This window comes from Equus caballus, chromosome 3, assembly GCF_041296265.1.
Source record: "Equus caballus isolate H_3958 breed thoroughbred chromosome 3, TB-T2T, whole genome shotgun sequence".
Lineage (NCBI taxonomy): Eukaryota > Metazoa > Chordata > Mammalia > Perissodactyla > Equidae > Equus > Equus caballus.
The window spans coordinates 93,453,412-93,471,168 of record NC_091686.1 but is presented as its reverse complement, the minus strand read 5'-3'; the positions used below and the strand labels follow the sequence as shown (position 1 = coordinate 93,471,168).

General features: G+C 36.7%; 1 protein-coding gene across 12 annotated transcripts in view; it reads right to left on the bottom strand.

The window, feature by feature from the left end:
* The window catches only part of PDS5A (PDS5 cohesin associated factor A), a 165,293-nt gene that overhangs the window by 60,373 nt on the left and 87,163 nt on the right, over nt 1-17,757 (bottom strand). For all 12 annotated transcript variants that reach the window (XM_070263969.1, XM_023638213.2, XM_070263966.1 and 9 more), the window contains exons 17-18: nt 8,090-8,205; nt 921-1,026 (exon numbers count right to left, since the gene is read on the bottom strand). In XM_070263969.1, the coding sequence (XP_070120070.1) occupies nt 921-1,026; nt 8,090-8,205 (222 nt within the window). The remainder of the gene's footprint in view (nt 1-920; nt 1,027-8,089; nt 8,206-17,757) is intronic.

The following is a 17,757-nucleotide window of genomic DNA, read 5'->3' as shown; positions in this document are numbered from 1 at the left end:
TCTTTCTTTGCCTTCAATTTGTTCCCTTCTTTACTCCATCCAATGAAAGCTCTATCGAGTGCTGTATCATATTAAAAGCTGGGTTAAAAGCCCCTGATAGTACCTTTCTGTCCCAGAGGCACTCCACAATCTGGAACCAGCCCTGTCTCCCACTATTCCTCAAAGCAATTCTATTCTAGTCAGGCTAGACTCCCAAGGATCCCTAAAAAATGGCAAGAATTATTCTCTTTCATGATGCTGTGATTTCCCTAGATTAGGTCATATCTTGTCCACAAAGTCTTGCCTGACCTGGCTCCTACTAATTGCTCAATTCTCTGAGTTCTTTGTCATCTATTATGATTACCAATAGTTTAAAAATTCCCTGATCAGACAGATGCTGTCATAATTCTTTTTTTTTAATTAAAGATTTTATTTTTCCTTTTTCTCCCCAAAGGGCCCTGGTACATAGTTGTGTACTTTTAGTTGTGGGTCATTCTAGTTGTGGCATGTGGGATGCCTCCTCAGCATGGCCTCATGAGCGGTGCCACATCCGCACCCAGGATTCAAACCGGCGAAACCCTGGGCCGTCAAAGCGGAGCGTGTGAACTTAACCACTCGCCATGGGGCCAGCCCCTCATAAGATAATTCTTGTGAGCAGTCCTACCATCCCAGATGCAGGTTCTTTGAAAGGAAAGACTAGATCATTCAGTTACAAGCATAGCAAGCATGCAATGAATGAATGAAATAGCAAAAACAAAAAAATTATTTTATAACACATTATTATAGTGTAAAAATATATTTTTATAAAATATGATTTCTACTATAAATTTTTAATCTTTTGAATAGTTCCCAATGAAATAAAGCCTGACTCTTGCATATCCTTAAGGGAATTCAAATTATGACTGTGGAAATGCATGGAGACAAAACTGTTTAAAAAATACCTTAAGAAGTTCAAGTCCTGAACGAATCGCTGTATCTGGACTTACACCCTCCTCTTCATCATCTGCTGTCCCCTCTATGGATTTATTCATCAATTTTACCAGTGCACTATTAAAACGAGAAAATCTAATTAGTAACACTACTAGATTAGTAACTGTATCCTAATTGCAATGTGGCAGGACACATATAGACCTAAACATCAGATTCAAATACATTTCTGGGGGGAAAAATTATTTCGTGACTCTTTAAACTTTGCTCTCTACTTGACAGCGGCGCTTATTTTTAGTTTATCTTCTTCTCCCACATCCCAAACTCAATGTATAATAACTACTGAAAAACAACAAAACTAAAATTAAATGATACACATACTGGACATATATTTATGTAAGTATAAGCAACTTAATATTCATTTCTATATATAAAGAGATCATTTACAATTTTAAGAAAAACAAGATGGCAGTGCTAAATGGATGAGTGACAATTCACTTAAGCAAAAACCAAATAGTAAACAAACACATGGACAGAGGCATTAAATTAATCACTGGTAATTAATTTACTAAATCAGTAATTCCATTCCTAGAAATTTATAGCAAAGAAGCAATCCATCAGAAGCATTACGTTATATTCAAAACAGATTCATCAGTTGAAAACTGTTTAATTGTCCAACATTATGGAATTAGTTTTTCAAACATATCTAACCACCACAAAATGGAATATTACCCACTCAATAAAACTCAGACTATGTAGCAACATGGTACTATTTTAGGTAAAAACAGACATGATTTTGGTTTTGAGACGTCATTTTCTCATCAGTAAACTGAAGAAAATACTACCTTATATTGAAGACTAAATTATTACAGTAAATGACCTAGTAAATATAGCAAATATTCAACAAATAGAAACTAATAATAAAAGTTTTACGTTAAAATGTTTTCCTTTGGTGGTATGCATATTTTAGTCAAATTATTAATAAAAATTTTTTAAAAGTACAACATATATATAGATGTACAGGGGTTGAAATTTAAACCACTTTTAGTACTTTCATTTCCCCTTTAACATCACAAGAATAATTTAAATACTTCATCAAAACCTTCAATTGATATAAAAACATTTTTTTGAAAACAAATCAGATGTGTGTGTGTATAAACATCAGCTTGAAATATAATTTACACACCATATAACTTACCTATTTAAAATGCATAATTCAATGGTATATTCACAGGGTTGTACACCCATTACCACAATCTAATTTTAGATTTCACCTTCATCCCTAGACAAACACCTTCCCTATTAGGAGTCACTTCTTATTCACCCCCACCTCCTCTAGCCCTAGGCATCCATGAATCTACTTTCTCCTGCCATAGATTTGCCTATTCTGAACATTTCATAAAGATCGAATCATATAATATGTGGTCTTTTGTGACTCCTTTCACTTAACACAGTGTTCTTGAGGTTCATCCATGTTGCAGCATGCATCAGTACTTCATTGATTTTAATTCTGAATAATGTTTTAGTGTATTCATATAAGACAATTTATCCATTCCTTAGTTGACAGACCTTTGGATTGTTTCTACTCTTTGGCTATTATGAATAATGTTGCTATAAATATTCATATACAGGTTTTGTATGGACATATATTTTCACTTCTCTTGGGCATATATTTAGGAGGGAAATTGCTGGATCACATGGTACCGCCACGTTTAACTTTCTGAGGAACTGCCAAACTGTTTTTCAAAGCTTTTTACATTCCCACCAGCAATATATGAGGGTTCCAATTTTTCCACATCTCCACTGACTCATCTGTCCTTTTGCTTACAGTCATTGTAGTGAGTGTAAAATGATGTCTCATTGTGGAGATATATATATAAAACATTTCCATCTCCACAAAAAACTGCCTTATGTTTCTTCTGTGGCAATCCCCTTTTCCCACTCTTGCGATCACTGATCTGTTTTTTCTCACTATAAGTTTCCCTGTTCTAGAATTTCATATATTTTGTGTCTTAACATCTTTTATGTGACATAATGCTTTTGAGATTCCTCCATGATGTTGTGTAGAATCAGCAGTTTGTTCCTTTCTATTGCTGAGAAGTACTGTATTGCATAGATATATCCCAGTATGTTTATCCAATTACCAACTGAGCGACTTCTGGGTATTTCTAGTTTAAGATATAAATAAGAAGTCTTTACGGGAATATATGTTCTCTTTTCTTGTAGGCCAATACCTAGTATTGGGATTCCTGAGTTGTATGTTAACATTATATGTACATTTAATGTTATAATAAACTGTTTTCCATATCAGCAACACGTGGTTTGGTCAGTCTGCATCCCCACAAACACTTGGTGTGGTCAGTATCTTTAATTTTAGCCATTCTAGTGAGTGTGTAGTGGTATTACTGACTGTAATTTGAATTTGTATTTCCCTAATGAGTAGATAATGTTGACTGTCTTTTTTTGTCCTTATTTACTATTTGTGTATCTTATTTGGTAAACTGCTCAACTCTTTTGCCCTTTTTTAAATTGGGTCAATTGTCATTATTGAGTAGTAAGAGTTCTTTTTATACTCTGGATATAATCCTTTATCAGATATATGCTTTGCAAATATTTTCTCCCAGGCTATGGCTTGGCTTTTCTTTTTCTTAATGGTGTCTTGAAGAGAGGGGAAAAAAAAATTTTTTTTTTTGAGGAAGACTAGCCCTGAGCTAACATCTGACGCCAAGCCTCCTCTTTTTGCTGAGGAAGGTTGGCCCTGAGCTAACATCTGTGCCCATCTTCCTCTACTTTATATGTGGGATGCCCGTTACAGTATGGCTTGACAAGCTGTGGTAGGTCTGCACCAGGGATCTGAAGTGGTGAACCCCGGGTTGCCAAAGTGGAACGTGCAAACTTAACTACTGTGCAACCAGGCCAGCCAAGGAGGAAAAAAATATTTAATTTTCTTTCATTGTTTGTGCTTATGACCCATCTAAGAAATTGTGCCTACCCTATATTTTGTTCTAGAAGTTTTACCTCTGACATTATACATAAAAAAAAAGTTATTACCAATTTGAGAAAAATATTCTGAAGCAAATTTTTCTGTTAGGAGGAAATCCTATAAAACGATGCATGAATTAACAAGATTACAAACACAAGTGAAAAAATTTATAAATGTATCTGACTACTCGTAATAGAATCCATGCATTTATTTAATAAATATTTATTGACTACTTATTATGTGCCAAGTCTTAGAGTCTATCCTGGAAATAGAGTGCCAAACAAGACAGGCATAATCTCTGCTTTCATTATAATCTGGGCAGATCATCATTATGAGTCAAGGTACTATAAGAGAAAGACCCAAGTCTTGAAACCAGGATTGTAGTCCTTCCTCTTATGAAGGCATTTTGCCTCATTTCTAAATTTGATAAATAATATACACTCCACATACTTCACAAAGAATCCATGAAGCAAAAGATCATCACCAATCCAACTGCATGTTCATATCTGCTTGGGAAGTCTTAATATGTGTCCCTATCTCTCCTGTGCTGTATAACAACTATTCTAAATCTTCACTATTCTAACTCAGGTCTAAATCCTTCCACTTAGCAGACTGCTTGCCTCACTTTTAACAAGGAATAATGGAGGCCTCAAGTGAATACTCTAATTTCCCATACCCTATTTTCTAACCTTCTCTAACTTTTATCTGTCATAGGGGAAGATTTTCTTCTCCCTGTTCTGCTTCCTTAGGGATGTTGCTCTATCATAGTTCTATCCCCCATACCCCATCTTCAACCTCTCTTCTTTTCTATTAGCACTTTTCAAAGGTATTTAAATATTCAAAATTCCTTCATTAAAAACAACAGAAGGGGCCAGTCCTTGGCCTAGTGGTTAAGTTCAGCTCTTTCCACCTCAGCGGCCCAGGTTTGGTTCCTGGGCACGGACTGATACCACCTGTCAGCGGCCACGATGTGGTGGTGACCCACATACAAAATAGAGGAAGAATGACACAGATGTTAGCTCAGGGCAAATCTTCCTCAAGTAAAAAGAGGAAGATTGGCAAGAGATGTTAGCTCAGGGTGAATCTTCCTCAGCAAAAAACACACAAAAAACAAAAACAACAAAAGACCCTTCTTTAAGCTTACTCCCTTACCATCATCTCATTTTTCTAATTTTTATAGCTTTGTCTACACTGGCTGTCCCCAAACGCCAATTTATCTCCTAAAGCAGGGTTTAAAGTGTGACAAGGTATTTACCCCTTTGATTTTCTCAGACTTCAAGGTTTCCAAGTGGGAGCTGGTGGGCTCCTGTTGAGCAAGGCCAGTCACCTCCAGGCTTGAGCAGTCTTCTCTGTTAAGACATTATTCATTTTCTTGGTGTGGCATGATGCAGATGTTGAGAAGGACTATCCTATGCCCTTCTCAATCCATGGTAATCTGGATTTGCCCTTGCTTTCCCCCAAAGAAACTATTCTGCCCATTGTGATGATTTTCCTTTTTCTAAATCCAATGAATGCCTTTTAGAAACTATTTTACTTCTGGATAGCCTCTGATCCCTCCACCTTTTAGTTCCTCTTTGGCTTCTGTGATATCACTCCTGACATTCCACTTTTGACCATGCCTCCTTAAAAAACTTTTTTTTAATTCAATGAGTTCCTTACATTCTGGAAACCTCTTAATTATTAATTTTCCTCAGGATTCAGTCCTAAACCTTTTTCTTTTTAAGTTTTACTTTCTCTCCCACGTTTCAAGCATTATTACAAGCACTACTTCATTTTTAACTGCTATCTGCAGACCAATAATTAATGATAGCATGCGTATGTGCATGTGTATGAGCAGGAGTCTGGGGAAAAAATATGTTAAAAAAAAGGGAAAACGAAAAGGTTATATTTAGGATGATACTCTACTATCCCCAAGCCTTTCTTCCCAAATCCTTCATTATGTCTGAAGTACATCCAATTTTCTAAATACTTCTTGACTCCTTTTGCCTTTGTTCTTTTGTGTCTGCTATTTTTTCTTCCCAGAACAGCTATTAACACTCATTCAGCACTCAGTACGTGTGAGTGTTTTACACATACATGTTATTTAAGCCTCTCAACTATCCCAGTGAGCAGTAATTATTATTGTCCTTATTTTAAAGATGAGGAAATTAAAGCTCAGAGTAGCATAAATAATCCAACCAAGGACACAGGACTAGTGGCCTGGACTGCTTTTCCCCTGCGATCTTCACTTGGCTACGCTATAATTCCTACTGATCTTTCACTACCCATTTTATGTGCCATCTATTGCAGAAGCCTTCCCTAACAAATCCCTCCTACACAATTTGGGTTATGTAACTATCCTTCCCCAGTTACCTAATGTACTTTAAAAATTGCTCCATTAAATGTATGTTAAATGAATAAACTCTTCATTTGCAACTTAATATTCCATGAAGATTTGATTACGTGGATGGAATATTATATCACATATATTTCCCATTCAAATAAATTGGAATTTTGCATAAAATTATTCTCTTAGAAATCCCAACCATAAGTTAGTATGTTTGAGCCCAAACAACCCAAGAAGCTTCTGAAAAAACTGAGGTTTTGTTTTTTTAGTATTGGAGGTCACATACTAGCTTATGATAATTTACTGAAGTAATGAAACTCCGTGAGACCTCACGGAGACAAACAGTAAAGGTTTCCTGATGCCATTATAGGTCTCTTTCAAAGTTAATATGCAAAGGGAAGGGTGCCTACTTTATCGTATCCTTGATTTACCCCATTAAAATCAAATGGTAGAGAGCAAAGGACATTCACATCGAAAATAATAAATCTATGTTTAAGTCATGGTTTTTACCATTACCCAGCTGTGAACAAACCACTTATTCTCTCCAAACCTTAGTTTTCTTTGCAAATAAGGAAATTAAAAAGAATAAGGAAATCTTAGTCGAAAAGAAAAAAAAGTAGACAAACATCGCCATTATGGGCTGAATTGTGTACCCCCAAATTCACACGTTGAAGTCCTATCCTTCAGTACTTCAGACTGTGATTCTATTTGGAAACAGGGCCTTTAAAGAGATAATTAAGGCAAAATGAGGTCAAATGAGCAGGCCATAATCTGATATGACTGTTGTCCTTATATGAAGAGAAGAGGACACAGACAAGTGAGACCATGTGAAGAGACAGCAAGGAGGCAGCCATGTGCAAGCCAAGGAAAGAGGCTTCAGAAGAAATCAAACTTGCTGGACTTTTAGCCTCCAGAGCAGTGAGAAAATAAATTTCTGTTGTTTAAGTTACTCAGTCTGTGGTATTTTGTTATGGCAGACGTAGCAAACAAATACAACTGGCATTTCAATATAACCAATGCAGTGATTCACATAAGGTGAAATAACTAATAGCTAGAACCAGTTGTCCTAATCCAAGGCTGTTTGGAAAGAGAACTAATAAGTGCTATTTAATAACCTAACATGAATAGAAAGATATATCTTATCTATTGGACAAATGATTAGTGCAAAGGAAAAGTATTCATAGAAGTTAACAGGAAATCATTAGTAGAAACTGAAATATATGGAATTACGGGAATAGTTAAAAAACAATAGCTGTTAGTGTCCATTATGCCAGCTTCTTACTATTCACATATTATCACTAATTCTCACAATCATCCAACAAAGAGAAGTTATACCCATATTAAAGTTAAAAATAAATGAAAAACTTAGATAAATTAGAGGTTTTTTTCTAAAGCCACACAGCAGATGACGTAGTAGACATCTGTCCTGGAACCAGATTAGTCTAATGGTAATCTTGTGCTCTTTCGAAAATATCATTTGGTTTTCACACATCTCAAGTGAATAGTGACACAGTAACACACACTAAAGAATATTATGTAGCCATTAAAATGGTTAAGAAAACTCAAAGGTTGACTGATAGCCTATAAATGTAAAATTTTCTTCTTTCTCTGTTCTTATGTTCTGGGTTTTCCTTAATGAGCACATATAGGCTAAAAATAAACACAAAAACTCTTAAAAAGTAAAAAGCAGTGAAGTAAGCCAAAGATCAGAAAATGAACAGGCCCTTTCTTCAACTTGAATGAGGTATCCTTCTGCCATTTAAAAAGATAAATGGGAACCTTTGTAGGCCTCCTTAGGGACCCAGTATTTAAACTTATGATACTGTGGCTTCATATTATATTCTATTTTTGAATGAATATATTTCCTAACTTACCTTATGGCTTCCGAATCAATGTGCACAGGTGCAATTCTTTCCAACAGAAATTTGACCATCTCTAGAAAAGGATTTGTTGGTTGCTTAGGATTTGCAAGTTTCCGAGCTATTTCTCTCTATAGAAAGGAAAGAGTTTTACCATAAGTATAATTCAGTTCATGTCTTTCAAAATAAAAATGATTGTAGGCATCAAAAGCATTTAAAGATTCAAAGCAGCAGAAGTGAAAGAAAACCTTCTGCTTTAGACCCTGATTAAAATTATATACTCATTAGGCAATCAATGCAAAATCTGGACTGTGGAGGACAGAAAGGGGATTACGTGGTGTGATTTATGTCTTTTGTCTCATATTTCTGCCACAAAATTATTGTTTAGAAAACAATCTACTTTAACGCTCTACTTTGGAAAAAATTAGATAAAACAATTTGTTTATTTACGGGGGGAGATTCTTAAGTATATAAATTTTTAAGGTTTCTCAGTTCTGGAAGAGCACAGTTGAGTTCAAAGATGGTGGCATTACATCAAACAGTTCCTACAAACTAAAGACATTATTGCCAGAAGTTTCTAAAGAATATAAAGACTAAATGATTATAGAGACTGATTCCACCAAAGACAAGGTTAAACTTACAATGTGCTGGGCACCATGGAAAAATTTTTACTTTAAAAACCAGGCTTTTAATTGAATATCTCTGATGAATAAATGTAAATTTTAGCTGAGAAGATAACGCACATTAAAAGTGCTTTCCAAACTATAAAGCAATAACAAATAATAATCATTCCACTTACAAGCTTTTTTCATAAAAAACATTTTAGTGATGTATGTTCAGGAGCACAAAGGAGAAAGGGAGAAACTTTCTGTTGTAGTTTCAGTGACATCTTCACACATTTACTATAAAGGTCATATTAAATTAGATACCATCCATATTTGTTATTAGAGTGACTGTAAGTCCAAAGAGACTTCAGAATCCACTGAGACTCTAAAGAAAATTTATCAGTCATCAGGAGATGCCTGATTTATTTTGCAAACTATAAGTAACTGAGCAAAATTTGAGCATTTGAGAAAATAAAAATATTTTAGTTAGCGCTTAGTCCATAATACTTTGCTCTAAGACACACATTTTAAATCTGAATTTAAATACTATACTATCTTTTGAAATCAAACTTATTTCACGCAGGTCTCGCAAAAAGGATATTTTCCCCCCAGTATAAAATTTATGCTTTAACCTAAAATAAAGCCAGTGATTGTCAAACAACAAATATGCCTATTGGACAACTGCTGGGCAAACTATATAGTCGTACTAAACAGAAAAGCAAGGCACTAGAAGACAGTTATGGTACTTCATATAAGCATAGAAGAAATGCTAAAGGGAAAAAAAATTCACAGTTATTTAGACACAGTAATAGCACCACATAAAATATATCTATGTATATAATCAATAATACTAGACAGTTCATAAAACATGACTTTTTTTTTCTTAAAAGATTGGCACCTGTGCTAACATCTGTTGCCAATCTTATTTATTTATTATTTTTTAAAGATTTTATTATTTCCTTTTTCTCCCCAAAGCCCCCCGGTACATAGTTGTATATTCTTCGTTGTGGCTTCTTCTAGTTGTGGCATGTGGGACGCTGCCTCAGCGTGGTCTGATGAGCAGTGCCATGTCCGCGCCCAGGATTCGAACCAACGAAACACTGGGCCGCCTGCAGCGGAGGGCGCGAACTTAACCACTCGGCCACGGGGCCAGCCCCGCCAATCTTATTTTTTTCCTTCTTCTCCCCAAAGCCCCCCAGTACATAGTTGCATATTCTAGTTGTGAGTGCCTCTGGTTTTGCTATGTGGGACACTGCCTCAACATGACCTGATGATCAATGCCATGTCTGCGCCCAGGATCTGAACCAGCGAAACCCTGGGCCACTGAAGCAGAGTGCGTGAACTTAACCAACTTGGCCATGGGGTGGGCCCCAAAACCTGACATTTTTATATTCCCACAGAACAATCTTACATTTAAATAATCCCTCACAATGATATTTTATGTATGTAATATTTAGGTAATCTCTCATAACAATTAGTTAAAAATATTATATGTGTGATAATCTTAAGTGATACTAGGGATAAGCAGCAAGCCAGCTTAGTTTTTGGCAGCTAAGTAACAATGAATGAACAGTTGCCTTTTCTTCTTTATACACTCAAGGAATAAAAACACACAACACACAAACAGAAACATCTAAGACCAACAAGAAGTTTTATAACTGAAAAGTAGTTGAGAAAGGTTCAAACAAAAGTAACCATGTATAATTCTTTTAGGAAATGACAGCAGAAAGAGTAAAGAAAATTAATTCTTTCCGCATCCCTAACATTTCAGAAATTTCTGATAAAATCTATGCTATCACTGCGGATTGATATTACTACTAATACATATTTACTAGTTATATAAGTTATTTAGTATACTAAGCACTCTTAAGGAATATCAAAGAAATAAGGAAATAGCCCCCATTCTCAACAAGCTTATATTTTATTAATCCCATTATAAAAAAGCTTAAAAAAAGGCTGCATCTCTATATCCCCTTTCTTCTTCATACAATTTTCCTTTTTCATTTTGACAATAAAAAATAAACATTTCTTAAAAAAAATAGCATTCTTTCAGGTACACAGTACTCTCTCCCCTGGACTTTGTTTTCATAGCTAATCAAAATTACTCCTATGCGGATTTAATATTAGCAATATATTTCACAGCTGGAATCAGTAAACTAGATAAAGCAATTTTGCACAAGAAGCAATTTCCAAAGGTTTAACTTTCATGTTACAGTGACTTATTATTTTGGGTGCCTGGACCCAATTCCAGTGTGGAGGGGGTTTCCCCCACCAACCAGCAATCCTCCGGATATCAACTGGGTGTCCTACTATTCAACTCAATTCTGACCTGATCTACCAGAGATAGCAATCAGACCCCACAGGTTAAGGGCTGCCCCTGCACTATAAACTTCAGATGCCAGTCAAAAGCCCAGGTTATCAGAGCCAGCCCGGCGGTCCAGTGGTTAAGTTCACACGTTCCCCTTCGGAGGCCTGGGGTTTGCTGGTTTGGATCCTGGGTGTGGATCTAGCACCACCTGTCAAGCCATGCTGTGACAGGCATCCCACATATAAAGTAGAGGAAGATGGGCATAGATGTTAGCTCAGTGCCAGTCTTCCTCAGCAGAAGAGAAGAGGATTGGCGGGAGGTGTTAGCTGAGGGCTAATCTTCCTCAAAAAAAAAAAAAAAGCCCAGGTTAGCACCTGCGCTTCTGACTGACCAGCTACAGATCGTGGTTCCCACAACCTCCTCCTTGGACTTCAGATGCCAGTCACAGTCCAGCTGGCTACCTGTACTTCTGATCAACTGGCTATAAATCAGAGGTTCCCACAAGTCTCTCCCCTTCTTCGGGTTTGATTAATTTCTAGAGAAGCTTGCAGAAGTCAGAGAAACATTTTACTTACTAGATCACTGGTTTATTATAAAAGCATATAACTCAGGAACAGCCAGATGGAAGAGATGCATAGGGCAAGGTATGGAGAAAGGATGTAGAGCTTCCATGCCCTCCACAAGCTTGCCACTCTCCCCAAATCTCCATGTGTTCACCAACCTGAAGCTCTCCAAACCCTGTCCTTCTTGGGGTTTTATGGAGGCTTCATGACACAGGCATGATTGATTAAACCACTGGCCATTGGTGATTGATCTTGACCGCTTGTGCCGCATGCCCCGCACGCCCCCCGCCCCCCCCCCCCCCCCCCCAAGCAGTCTAATCACAAGGCCGGTTTCCCTCGCAACCAGCCTCCATCCTGAGGCGGGTTCCCAAAAAATCACCTAATTAGTACAACAAAAACACTTTAGCTGCTTTCATCATTAGGAAACTCCAAGGGTTTCAGGAGCTCTGTGCCAGAACCAGGGATGAAGACCAAATACATATTTCTTATACATCACAATATCACATCTGTGTATCGTTCTCATCAAACTATAGAAAAAGTTGAACTAAAAGAAGCCAGGAAGCATTCTATGGTTCTTACTAAATAGCCTAAGTTAGCATCTCTCTTTCCTTTTGATCTTTTCTTCTCTGCCTCCTCCAGGAGATATGACTGTGCTAATATATATCAACCAGGCCTGAATCTCACACTTCTAAACACAATTGTTGAGACGCCACACATTGTTATCTTCTCCTATCGCTAAACCATCTTCTCTGATATCCAGTCACCCAAGCTAGAAACACAACAGTCATTCTTGAATAGTGGTCTAATTCCTACTCATCCTTTAAAGATTCAACTCAGGAATCACTTATTCTAGAATAAGCTATTCCCATTTCCACCCCTGCCTGGGATGGGTGCTTTTTCCTTTATGTTACCAAAGCACGTGATTCTAACAGAATACTTACCACACTGTATTTTCTACTTAAGTATCTGCCTGTCTCCATCACCTAAACTGCAACCTCGGTGAGAGACCATGTATAATACAATTTACTAAATTATGCAAATTGTAACGGTGCAGCATGATCAAAGGACAAAATAAAATTTGGACTTCTAAATATAAAAGGCATATCCGGATAATGCTGTAGGGAAAGGTTTTTCAAAGTGTGGTCCATGGACTACTCATATCAGAATCACTTTGAGAATGTTAAAAGATGGAGATTCATGATGCTACTCCAGATCTATTTTAAGAATTCCTAGTGTTGTTTGTCATGTATGTGTAATACCATAAGAATTACCATTTATTTACATCTTAAAGTCTAGTGCAGGGGGCCCTGTGTTAGGCTATAAATAAAATTTCATTTTATCATTTTTTTAATTGAGGTAACAGTGGTTTATAACATTATATGAATTTCAGGTGTATATCATTCTATTTTGATTTGTGTGTAGACTACATCATGCTCAGCACCCAAAGACTAATTAGCATCCATCACCATACATATGTGCCCTGTCACTCCTTTCGCCCTCTTCCCTCTCCCCCTCCCACCAATCTACTCTCTATATCTACATGTTTGTTTGTTGTTGTTTTAATCTTCTGCTTATAAATGAGACCATACGGTAGATATTTGACTTTCCCCATCTGACTTAGCATAACAAGGTCCATCCATGTTGTCACAAATGGCAAGATTTCATCTTTTATTTTTTTATAGCTGAGTGGCATTCCATTGTTTATGTACACCATGACTTCTTTGTCCACTCATCCATTGATGGGCACTTAGGTTGTTTCCAGGTATTAGTTATTGTGAATAATGCTGCAATAAACATAGGGGTGCATTATCTTTACACATTCATGTTTTTGTGTTCTTTGGATAAATACGCAGCAATGGAACAGCTGGATCATATGGTAGTTCTAGTCATACTTTTCTGAGGCATCTCCATACTGTTTTCCATAGCGGCTGCACCAGTTTACACTCCTACCAGCAGCATAAGAGGGTTCCCTTTCCTCCACATCCCCTCCAACACTTATTATTTCCTGTCATATTAATTATAGCTATTCTGATGGGTATGAGGTGGTATCTCATAGTAGTTTTGATTTGCATTTCCCTGATAATTAGTGATGTTGAACATCTTTTGATGTGCCTGTTGGCCATCTCTACCTATATCTTCTTTGGAAAACTGCTCAGATTTTTTGCCCGTTTTTTAACTGGGTTGTTTCTTTGTTGTTGAGATGTATGAGTTCTTTATATATTTTGGATTTTAACTGCTTATCAGTATACAGCTTGCAAATATCTTCTCCCAATTGTTAGGCTGTCTTTTCCTTTCGTTGATAGTTTCCTCTGCTGGGCAGAAGCTTTTTAGTTTGATGTAATCCCATCTGTTTATTTTTTCTTGTTTCCCTTGCCTGGTGAGACATGGTATTCAAACAGATGCTGTTAAGACTGATGTCAAACAGTGTACTGCCTGTGTTTTCTTCTAGAAGTTTTATGGTTTTAGGTCTTGCCTTCAAGTCTCTAATCCAATTTAGATTTACTTTTGTGTATGGTGTAAGACAATGGTCTACTTTCATTCTTTTGCACATGGCTCTCTAGTTTTCCCAATATCGTTTATTGAAGAGACTTTCCTTTCTCCATTGTATGCATGCTCTTGGCTCCCTTGTCGAAAATTAGCTGTCCAGGAAAACAGTATGGAGATTTCTCAAAAAATTAAGAATAGAACTGCCATAGGATCCAGCTATTCCACTGCTGGTTATTTATCCAAAGAACATGAGGGTCCGGCCGACTGGTTAAGTTCGCATGCTCCATTTTGGTGGCCTAGGGTTTTACTGGTTCGGAACCTGGGTGCAGACATGGCACTGCCCATCAAGCCATGCTGAGGCAGCATCCCACATGCCACAACTAGAAGGACCCACAACTAAAAAAGAAAAATACACAACTATGTACCAAGGGGCTTTGGGGAGAAAAAGGAAAAATAAAATCTTTACAAAGAACATGAAAACATCAATGTATAAAGATATATGCACCCCTATGTTCACTGTGGCATTATTCCTAACAGCCAAGACCTGGAAGCAACCTAGATGCCCATCAAAAGATGAATGGATAAAGATGAGGTATATATACACAATGGTATACTACTCAGCCATACAAAAATATGAAATCTTGCCATTTGTGACAACATGGATGGACCCTGAGAGTATTATGCTAAGCCAAATAAGTCAGAGGAAGAAAAGTCAAATACCGTATGATGTCACTTGTAAATATAAGATAAAAACAACAAACATATAGAGACAGAGATTGGATTGGTGATTACTAGAGGGAGAAGGGTGGAGGGAGGAGTGAAAAAGGCGTGATTAGGCACGTTTATTGTGTGATGGATGGCAATTAGTCTTTGGGTAGTGAACATGATGTAATCTATCCAGAAATCAAATTATAATGACGTACACTTGATATTTATATGATGTTATAAAGCAATGTAACTTCAATTAAAAAAAGAGAAAAGAAAATTAGCTGTCCATAGATGTGTAGGTTTATTTCTGGGCCCTCTATTCTGTTCCATTGATCTTTGTGTCTCTCTTTGTGTCAATACCATGCTGTTTTGATTACTACAGTTTTGTAGTATATTTTGAAATCAGGGAGTGTGACACATCCAGGTTTCTCAGAATTCCTTTGGCTATTCAGGGTCTTTTGTTGTTCCATATAAATTTTAGGATTCTTTGTTCTATTTCTGTGAAAAATGTCTTTGGAACTTTGACAGGGATTGCACTGAATCTGTAGACTGCTTTAGGAAATATGGACATTTTAACTATGTTAACTCTTCCAATCCAAGAGCATGGAATATCTTTCCATTTCTTTATATCTTCTTCAATTTCTTTTTTTTCCCCCTGCTTTTTCTCCCCAAATCTCCCCAGTACATAGTTGTGTATTTTAGTTGTGGGTCCTTCCAGTTGTGGCATGTGGGATGCCACTTCCATGTGGCCAGACGAGCAGTGCCATGTCCACACCCAGGATCCGAACCAGCGAAACTCTGGGCCACTGATGCGGAGCGGGCAAACTTAATCACTAGGCCACAAGACCCGCCTCTCTTCTTCCATTTTTTTCAACAATGTTTTATAGTTTTCAGCGTACAGGTCTTTCACCTCTTTGGTTTAATTTGTTCCTAGGTACTTTATTTTTGTTGCGATTGTAAATGGGATTCTATTCTTAATTTCTTTCCGTTACTTCGTTGTTAGTGTAAAGAAATGCAACTGATTTTTGTATGTTGATTTTTGGATCCTGCAACTTTACTGTATTTATTTACTATTTCTAACAGTTTTTTGGTGGATTCCTTAGGGTTTCCTATACATATAAAATCATGTCATCTGCAAATAGTGACAGTTTTACTTCTTCGTTTCCAATTGGGATCCCTTCTATTTCTTTTTCTTGCCTGAGTGCTCTGGCTAGGACCTCCAATACTATGCCAGTTAAGCGTGGTGAACGTGGGTATCTTTGGTTCCTGCTCTTAAAGAGATAGCTTTCAGCTTTTCCATTGTTGAGTATGATATTAGCTGTGGGTCTGTCATATATGGCCTTTATAATGTTGAGGTATTTTCCTTCTATACCCATTTTACTCATAGGTTTTATCATAAATGGATGCTGTAACTTGTCAAATGCGTTCTCTGCATCTATTGAGATGATCACGTGACTTTTACTCTTCATTTTGTTAATGTGGTTATCATGTTGATTGATTTGGAGATGCTGAACCATCCCTGCAGTCCTGGAATAAATCCCACTTGATCATGGTGTATGATCTTTTTAATGTATTGCTGTATTCAATTTGCTAGTATTTTGTTGAGGATTTTTGCATCTATATTCATCAGTGATGTTGGCCTGTAATTTTTTATGTGTTGTTTATCTTATTCTCTTAACAATCCTATAAGGTGATAATGCTTATAACAGATGAAGAAAATGAGGATCAGAAATACTGAGTAACTTACTAAAAGTCACACTGGTAGTAAATGGTATAGCTGAAATTCAAACCTAGGACTGTCTCATATGCTGAATTAACAAGCTTCCTGGAAAATCTTAAAGTTTGGGAACTATGATCATAAAAAGGCACTAGAGCATAAAACAGCAAGCAGAGCTGAAGCTATGGCAAACATGCGGTCCTTCTCTAGAACTAAAGTGCTGAAGCTCAAAACCTGAAGTCCAAAGGGAAAGCATATCTATCCAGCACATATTTCAATACCCATGGAATGAAAGCTACACAGAACGCCAGAAATTAAATTTTATGTCTATATATTTCTACTTCAGACTGAAACAATCAGGAAAAAAGGAATGTGGATATTAGAGGACATATGTAACTAACATCAGTAGCCCTTGGGGAGAAGGACAAATGATACAAATATTCTGGAAAACAGCAAAAACTATTCTAACAGTGGTCATTTTCCTGAGCATTTAAAGGCTATTACAAGTCCTACTTTACACACAAGAACATATAGATAAGTTAAATAATGTAATCAGAGTATACAATACTAACGTAAGAGCTAGAAGAAAAAATACTGTAAAACCATTCACCAAAGAAAGTGAACAAAGAAATGTGAAGAGCAGAATTTTTTTCTTCTGGAATAGAGTTCTATCAGCTATTTTGTGGCCCATTACTTAAGTATCCTCAGAATAACCTCCCCTCCAAAAGGTACATTACTATGCTCTTTCTAGTGCAAGTGAACTCCTCATCTCTATTTTTCTGGTTCCTAAAATCAGGAGTACTAATTGGCTGCACTGCATGGCTGTAGTATTCTCCCTGAGAGATTCTGGTTACAAACATTCATTTTGCATATACTTTTTGGATCTGGAAATTCTTAAATATTTCTGGTCTGACAAACAGTAGAGTTCATGTTATTGTCATGTTTTCAAATTCAGGCTCAATTCCTGTTTTCTCTCAGTCCAAAAATATCATTTGTGTGTTCTTTCTCAAGGTCCATATTTCTTGAGCAGTTCTCAGTTTGTACTGGTTCTTCTTGCAAACAATGATGGAATGTATAGAAAAAACACTATTGTGAGTCTATGAGATCTAGACTCTACCTACATCTCAGCCACTATACTCAGCCGTGAAACACTGGATGAGAAACTTCATCTCCTTAAAATTCAATGTCCTTATCTGTAAAATGAAGCAGTTATACCAAGTATCTCTAAGGTTATTTTCAAGCTATTGCATTCTGTGATCCAATTACATTAGTAGATGCCCTGCAGGACACAATGC